Consider the following 8,164-nt stretch of genomic DNA (forward strand, 5'->3'; position numbering starts at 1 on the left):
TTCCTCCTTCTGCTACTTCTTCCTGTCAGTTTATTTGGGGGTAGTTGAAATTTCCCATGATTATTATTCTATGCCTGCTACTCACCTCGTAGATTTGCCTACATATTTCTTCCTCCAATTCCTTCCACTATTTGGTGGTCTATAGTATACCCCGTTAGGGTGATTGGATCCCTTCTTATTTTTTAACTCAATTCATATGGATTCTGTATCTATCTTAGTCCTTTTTTTCTACTGCCATTATGTTATCTTTAACTAGTACAGCTACTCCACCTCCCCGCCTTCTTTCCTAAATGTGTCATAATATATAATTATATAATTTGAACTCTCCTGGCAATGCACCAATATTCACCTCTTCTGGACATGTACTAAAATGTAACAGGAGAGATGAATTGGGGCAAAGTGTGCGCGGAATTCAACAACCTCAAAAATAGCCAACTTTCCCATTGCCACGTGAATGGCGCGAACCAGGGCTTGAAACACTGGCCATAAGCAGCAACTATGTCCGGGGCAGTCAGCATGGTTTGAGAAGCAATTGATCGTGCCCCAGGCATTTACTGGAATTCTTTATAGAGGTATCAATGGCCTTGAAATTATTCCATATGAATAATAACAGGTTAATGTCTCTAAAAATAATGGACAAAGGAACTTTATATGAACATGTTAGTGTCCATACACTGATATGTGTAGCTATTTCCATTCTGCAAATGGGTTTTCAGAGGTCATTTGGATATTGTTTGACATTTGAAAACCAATTTAGTTACTTGGAAGATTAAATTAGGACAAGTTATACATGGAAGGGGCAGTCTTGATGGGACACATGGTTTTGTAACTCCATGTTTTCTTACGTTCTTAAGACTTTTTCTGTTCAAGGTCCTTTGATGTGACATTGCACAGTTGCTTAATTTGTTATACATTGTTGCACAAAACATTCTCTTAACTTTACACAGTCACTTGCCATGACAGCATTGGAACTGGTCAAAACACTCACTGTGGGTGGAGCTGGTAGAGAGTTCCATCGACACCGACAGTGATCGCCAGGTGATTCAAATTCCGATTCTCCCTTATTTTGTCAACGACAGCAGCCATTCCTGCACCACAGAGCTGGGCCGCTCTCTTGGAAACAACACTGCACACCTCCTTCACGATGATACTGTTGTCACAAGTGCTGTCCAGGCCCAGCTGCTGAAGGATTTCACGCACCTGGAGTAGAGCCAGCCGGTCACTGTGTTCAGTGATTTAAAAAAAGTTATTGCCTGCTTAATAACAATAACCACACTTCAAGCGCAATTCATTGACTGTGAAGCACTGAAGATATGACAGGCGCTATATAGGTACGTTATATAAATGTTTTAATTGAATAAAATATTCGAACATTGTGTCAAAACACTGAGGAGTGTAATACAAGTTTTATACTGCTATATTTACTTACCTCTCTATCTGGGACAAGAATTTGGATTCAAAAATGCCAGTGGTCTTTAGTCTCTGTGAGATGAGGCCTCTGAACAAAAATCCCTGTTTTGTGAAGTTAATCAGTATGTTGCGCACAATTTCACCCAGAAACAGTCCACTGATCATTTTTTCATATCTGGTAAATAAGAGAGAGATTAATGCAGGACCTTGTTTGGTTAAAATTAAACACATTTCAGAATCCAGTACTTCAAACTTTATTTTTGTGGGAATATGTTGGTTAAATTTCCCCCTTGTTTTTACCTACATAACAATGATTATTACATTCCAAAACCAATTTGGAGTCCTTGTGCAAAGCTATATGTGGTGTGAGTGCATAGCGGTAATTCGGGTCTGTAGGCCGCCATGCCCATTGAATGACAAAATATTTGCCAGGGTAGCCTCATCTCCACACCTGAATTCCTGAGATGTGTTCCTGCCACGTGCAGCCCTGCACTGGGATGGAGAATTCATAAAATCCATACTTCTTTGTAAAACTCTTTGAGATGTGTCTGACAGACACGATAAGGCACTATGGGGGAAAAATTGGGTTGCTTTGTACCTCTGCGCTAACGGGGCACAAAGCACCTAGCACCCGGGCACAGCATCGCTAACGCCTCCTGCGAAATTCAGCGGGAGCTTAGCGACGGCGGTAGACGGTAGCAACCTGTGGCGCTGTGCCGACATCATCGCCGTGCGCCGCGCCCCCTGACTTACCGCTGGACACTATGTCCGACAGGGTCAGGGTGCTGTGTTTGTGGCCGCGGCGACGCAAGTTAAAGGGCAGGTGCCAGGTGGCAATTTTTTTGGGCCGCCTGCCAGCACCTGCCCCCTTTCACCTCCTCCTACAGGCTACCGGCCGCGATCGGTCAGCCCAGCACTCCTCTTGAGTGCCGGGATCTTTTCCTGGCACCCCGCTCCCCAGTGGTCCAGCAGGGCCCCGGTGCGCGCTGTGCTAGGCCCCTCCCCTTTAATCAGGGGAGGGGGCCTGCAGTACTGCGGCACTACGTGCCGACGCACGTGGCGCTGTTGCACATAGCGCCACGATATTGAATGGTAGCACCCCAAGAGGGAGAGTGTGCGCTTCCAGTAGCGCCCCGCTTCCTGCTTGGGGCACTACCATTCAATTTCTGGTGCGGGGGCACTAACTTTTTTGGGGTGCTAAAAGAAGTGCCCTGGTGAAGTTAGCGCCCCAAAGGGGGTGCAACCCAATTTTTTCCCCTATATATATTAGGGTGACCATATTCTCTAAAGCAAATCTGGGGACACGGGGTGGGAGCACAGCAAAGTAGCCAGGACGGAAAATGTAGGCTGCGCAGTGTAGCGAGGCAAATTTTTTTTAGCAGCCTATATTTTAACAGTTGCATATATACACTACAAATGCAAAACAAGTGTGTATATAATTATCGAGGATGTGACATCACACTATTGAAGCATATTCAGACACCATTTATAAATAACTAGCTGAAGTGCCCGGCGGTGCCGAGGGTCTTTTGAGGGCATGTTGTTGTTGGAAGAGAGAGAGAGCGCGACTGGGGGGAAGAGAGAGCGCGACTGGGGGGAAGAGAGAGCGCGACTGGGGGGAAGAGAGAGCGCGACTGGGGGGGAAGAGAGAGCGCGACTGGGGGGGAAGAGAGAGCGCGACTGGGGGGAAGAGAGAGCGCGACTGGGGGGAAGAGAGAGCGCGACTGGGGGGAAGAGAGAGCGCGACTGGGGGGAAGGGAGGGGGGAGAGGGGAGGGGAGGGGGGAGGAGGAGGGAGGAAGGGGAGGGGGAGGGAGAGGGAGGGGGAGGGGAAGGGGAGGGGAGGAAGGGGGAGGAAGGGGAGGAAGGGGAAGGGGAGGAAGGGGAGGGGGAGGATGAGGGGGAGGGGGAGGGGGAGGGGGAGGGGGAGGGGGAGGGGGGGGAAGGGGAGGGGGAGGGAGGGAGGAAGGGGAGAGGGAGGAAGGGGAGGGGGAGGAAGGGGAGGGGGGAGGGGGGAGGAAGGGGAGGGGGAGGAAGGGGAGAGGGAGGAAGGGGAGGGGGAGGGGGGAGGGGGGAGGAAGGGGAGGGGGAGGAGGGGGAGGGGGAGGGGGAGGGGGGGGAAGGGGAGGGGGAGGGAGGGAGGAAGGGGAGAGGGAGGAAGGGGAGGGGGGAGGAAGGGGAGGGGGGAGGAAGGGGAGGGGGGAGGAAGGGGGGAGGGAGGGTGGGGGAGGGAGGGGGAGGGGAGGGGGAGAGGGAGGGGGGAGGGGAGGGGAGGGGGAGAGGGGAGGGAGGGGAGGGGAGGGGGAGAGGGGAGGGAGGGGAGGGGAGGGGGGTGGGAGGGGAGGGGAGGGGGTGGGAGGGGAGGGGAGGGGTGGGGTGGGGGAGGTGGGGGAAGGAGTGGGGGAGAAAGGGAGGGGGGGAGCCTGCAGACCCTCTTCCCTCTGCCGGCAATGGCACCGCTGAGCTCCGTGCCGCCCCACGCACTGACATGCCGAGCACAGCGCCCCGGTGAGCCCGAGCCCCGCCCTCCCGAGGCCGGGCCTGAGGCAGCTTGAGACGGTCGATTGCGGCTGGCCGGGCCCGGTTGCCTTGGTAACCCTCCTCTCCACTCCGCCTCCCGATCTCCGGGACCGGGCCTGGGCCTGAGCGGCTTGAGACAGCCGATTGCGGCTGGCGAGCCCGTTTGCCGGGGTAACCCTCTCCGCTCCCCCCTACCCTCCCGTGCCCCGCCCCCCGCTAACCTGCTCGCTTCCCTCTGGCCGCGCTCTGTGTGGAGGTGCGCATGCGCCGTGCAGCGCGAGCGCGAATGAAGCGCGAGGAGCTTGCAGTGAGCCCAGCCAGCCTTTACCAAGATGGCTGGCCGCTGGTTCGGAATCGGGCCCAGTGGGATGGCCGGTGCGTAGCTCGGGCGTGGCTGGGCAACAGACGCCCAGGCTTCGAGGCCTGCCTGCAAAAACGGTGAAAGATAGGAAAATTATCGAGGTTAGAAGAAAGATTTACAAATGAATTAACTTTTTAAAAAATAATGTGTGTTTTAAATCAACTTTTTTTTGGGTGGAAATATAGATTTGAAAAGAAACACGCAGAAAACGGGAAAAAGAAATGAAAAGTTTGGAATCAAGATGGCGGTGACTCACCTCGGTTCAGAACGATAAGGCCCGCCCACACACGCACCGATTGGTCGACCGTCAGGTCACCGAAGCATAGGATTGGTCAATCGTCCCGTCACTCGACTCTAGGAGGGCCCGCCCGCACGCGCCAGGAACCCGCCCCCGCCACGCAACGATTGGTCGACCGTTGGGTCACTCGACCGTACGATTGGTCGACCTCGATGTCACTCAATGCTAATGAGCAGATAATGAGCGGAATTTTGAAAGTTTTTTGGATACCGCGGGCGCAATTTTTGTCTCACCAAAACGTAAATATGCTTACGACCGTTCTGGAATCATAAGCTTTCTTTTGATGTCACACAAGTGTAGGTACGCTCTATAACTTGAGTGTGTATAGCGGGACAGACAGACAGACGGAATGACAGACAGAAGAACCGCTTTATACATATATACAATAACACTGTTCAGTCCATTGACCTGAAACTGTGATTATGTCTAACGGCGTGACGGGCATATATTCCAATGAATATGGCTCTAGTCTATTCGGGGACGTGTTTTGTGAACCGGGGACGTTGTTTGCCCGGGGACACAATACCTCATCCGGGGACTGTCCCCGGAAAACAGGGACATATGGTCATCCTAATATAAATACGTCTTTTTTCATCTCCCTGCCTGACGTCTTTCACAACGAAGGTGGACAGCATATCATGCTCCCAGGCCACCTCTAATGTCCCAGACCACTGGCCAGCTGCAACTCTCGTCCCGATTTCCCCTCCCCCTTGGTAGGGTGATTCTCTGCCTTACAAGAGTGGATTCACATGAAAGTGGGGACTATTTTCATCCCTGCTTTTGAGTGGGAACGGTAGCGTGCTGAGAATGGGGATGCACAACTTAACATCCTACTCCCGCTAACATTTGGGCCTCTGCTGTGTTGGGGGCCTTAAAATAGGTGCCCAGGTGCACTCTAGAAATGGACAGGAGCCTCATTATCCCATGCAAACAGGCATCCTATGATGTTAATAGGACCCAGATGCAATTTTGGAACATCAATGGGAGATTTGTGCAGTGCTCGCCCTGTCCATTGGTGCATGGCGTAGAGTGTCCTAAGCAGTGGTGCCAAAGGATCACTGCAGGCCATTCCAAAAAACTCACATTTAAAAAATCCCTCCCACCAAAACCACTGCAGCCTACCCTTAGCCTTTCCCTCATCACCCCAACCTACCTAGACTGGCTGGGCTCCTCGGCGGAGCCTCCACATTTCCAAGCTACTCCAATTGGAGAGCTGCCTGGAGTATGCAAGCAGTTTGCCAATGGAATTCAAATGAGGCCCAGCCATAAAAATGGTTTGAGCCTCTGACTGCTTTTATCGGGCAGGTGGCAAGCTCACTCCTGCCCACCTCCTGCCCGATGGAAGCACAGACCAATGTGTATAATGCAGGGTGTCCAAAAGGTCTCAGTTTCAAATGATGTCTCTGTGGAGTTACCTGATCTCTACAATTAGCACTTTATACTGAGATACAGTAAAAAAAATCACAGCAAAATAAAATTACCCTTTGACTTTATTACACTACAAAAGCTCTGACTGAGACATAGGAACATAGGCCATTCAACCCCTCGAGCCTGTTCCACCATTACATTCGATCATAGTTGATCTGTACCTCAGCTCCATTTACCTGCCTTTGCTCCATATCCCATGACACCCTTACCTAATTACAATATACTGATCTCGGTCTTGAAAGTTTCAATTGATCTGGCATCCACAGACTTTTGGGGAAGAGAGTTCCAGATTTCCACTCCCCTTTCTGTGAAAAGTACTTCCTGATTTCACACCTAACTGGTCTAACTCTAAGATTGTGCAACCTTGTTTTGGGTTCCCCCACCAGAGATATATCTCAAACCTGAACTTGCATTTCCTCATACAGTTTAATTGATTATTAATGATTTTGCCTGGCTTTGGACGCATCCATCTATATACTGTACTTTTAAAATAAATTCCATTGTTTCCTGAAGGAGGAATGGTCTATTAGCCCTGCTGATGGTGTGTAAAACCACCAGCCAGTGCAAGATAATCTGGACAACAGTCACTTTCACTTGGACTAACATGGGTTAATTAATGACAGCCAACACGGATTTGTTAAAGGCAACTCATGTCTGACAAACTTGATTGAGGAACTTGGGTATTCACATATACAAATCTTTGAAGGTGGCAGGACAAGTTGATAAGGCTGTTAATAAAGCATACAGGATCCTTGGATTTATAAATAGAGGCATAGAATACAAAAGCAAGGAGGCTATGCTAAACCTTTATAAATCACTGGTTAGGCCTCAGCTAGACTATTGTGCCCAATTCTGGACACCACACTTTAGGAAGGACGTCAAGGCCTTGGAGAGGGTGCAGAAGAGATTTACTAGAATGATACCAGGGATGAGGGACTTCAGTTATTTAGAGAGCCTGGAGAAGCTGGGATTGTTGTCCTTAGAGTAGAGAAGGTAAGGGGAGATTTAAAAGAGGTGTTCAAAATTATGAAGGGTTTTGATTATAGATAAGGAGAAACTGTTTCAACAGGCAGGAGGGTTGGTAACCAGAGGACATAGCTTTAAGATAATTGGCAAAAGAACCAGAGGGGAGATGAGGAGAAATTGTTTTATGCAGTGAGTTGTTATGATCTGGAATGCACTGCCTGAAAGGGTGGTGGAAGCAGATTCAACTGTAACTTTCAAAAGGGAGTTGGATAAATACTTGTAAAGGAAAAAAAAAATCTAGGCTATGGAGAAAGAGTGGGGAAGTGGGACTAATTGGACAGCTTTTACAATGAGCCAAAACAGGCAGGATGGGCCGAATGGTCTCCTTCTGCACTATAAGATGATTCTAAGGTCTGAGTTTCAATTCTTGGCCTGTGCTGAGTTAGGTTGCAGCAGGTAGCCTCTGTGCCCTCCCTGGTTCATGCCCCTCATCACTATCTGGTGATCCCTGATGAAAGATGCGCATGATTGGGCTTCATATGATGCCTCACACAGTAAAATAGCCTGATGACACATCTCCACCCAACACATGAAGGGTAGTAAAGGGCACCTACCACCCACGGTACCCAGCAAGGGTGAGAGTCTTCAGGAGAGGAGAAAACTGGCAGTGAAAAAGTGCTACCATGTCAACAGGAAATTAGTGTATGAGCACAGTCACTATGTGAATTATACTGTGTAAAAGTATTCAGAAATGTGTCATTTGATATATTAACTATTAACTTACTTTTGTTTCCCAGAATTTAATGAATTGAAGTCCACCAATTTGTCAAAGGTTGTTCTGATGTTATCTATGCACCCGTTATCACCAAATCCTCCCCATTCTGTGTTGATGCACATGCTGCCATCATTTCCTTCCACTGTTTCTATGTTCTTCATTTCTTCCATGTAGCAGACATTGGTGCCAGTTCCTGTTGTACAACAAGTAAACCAGAGAAGTAGTTCATAACATGGATTCAAAAAGTTCTCTTGCTCTCCCTGTGCCACCTCCCCATCCAGTTTTCTCTGCTGAAGATGCTGAATCTAGGGCATGGTTCCATAGCTCCCAGCAACCCTCTGGTAGCTCACCCAAAAGGCTGTTCTCCAAGGGGTGAGCTTAGGCCAACATTGTTCAATACATTAGTC

The 8,164-nt window shown here is 49.5% G+C and overlaps 1 protein-coding gene across 1 annotated transcript; it reads right to left on the bottom strand.

Annotated features, from left to right (window-relative positions):
- Positions 1-984: 984 nt before the first annotated feature.
- Positions 985-7,946, bottom strand: LOC147113723 (hexokinase-1-like). Its single transcript, XM_085996153.1, has 3 exons — positions 7,767-7,946; positions 1,430-1,585; positions 985-1,222 (listed from the first exon to the last, which is right to left on the bottom strand). Exons 1-3 carry the CDS (start codon positions 7,925-7,927, stop codon positions 985-987), a joined length of 555 nt encoding a protein of 184 aa, XP_085852279.1. The 5' UTR covers positions 7,928-7,946.
- Positions 7,947-8,164: the final 218 nt, after the last annotated feature.

Source organism: Somniosus microcephalus, chromosome 8 (assembly GCF_052327205.1).
Source record: "Somniosus microcephalus isolate GS21.2 chromosome 8, FLI_Smic_1.0, whole genome shotgun sequence".
Taxonomy (NCBI): Eukaryota; Metazoa; Chordata; class Chondrichthyes; order Squaliformes; family Somniosidae; genus Somniosus; species Somniosus microcephalus.

Excerpts from the sequence above, each read along its gene's own strand:
- LOC147113723 (XM_085996153.1), bottom strand. The coding sequence starts at position 7,927 with ATGGAAGAAATGAAGAACATAGAAACAGTGGAAGGAAATGATGGCAGC. Across the intron at positions 1,586-7,766 it reads TTAAATTCTGGGAAACAAAA|ATATGAAAAAATGATCAGTG; the intron begins GTAAGTTAATAG and ends CTTATTTACCAG. Across the intron at positions 1,223-1,429 it reads TTCTTGTCCCAGATAGAGAG|TGACCGGCTGGCTCTACTCC; the intron begins GTAAGTAAATAT and ends CACTGAACACAG.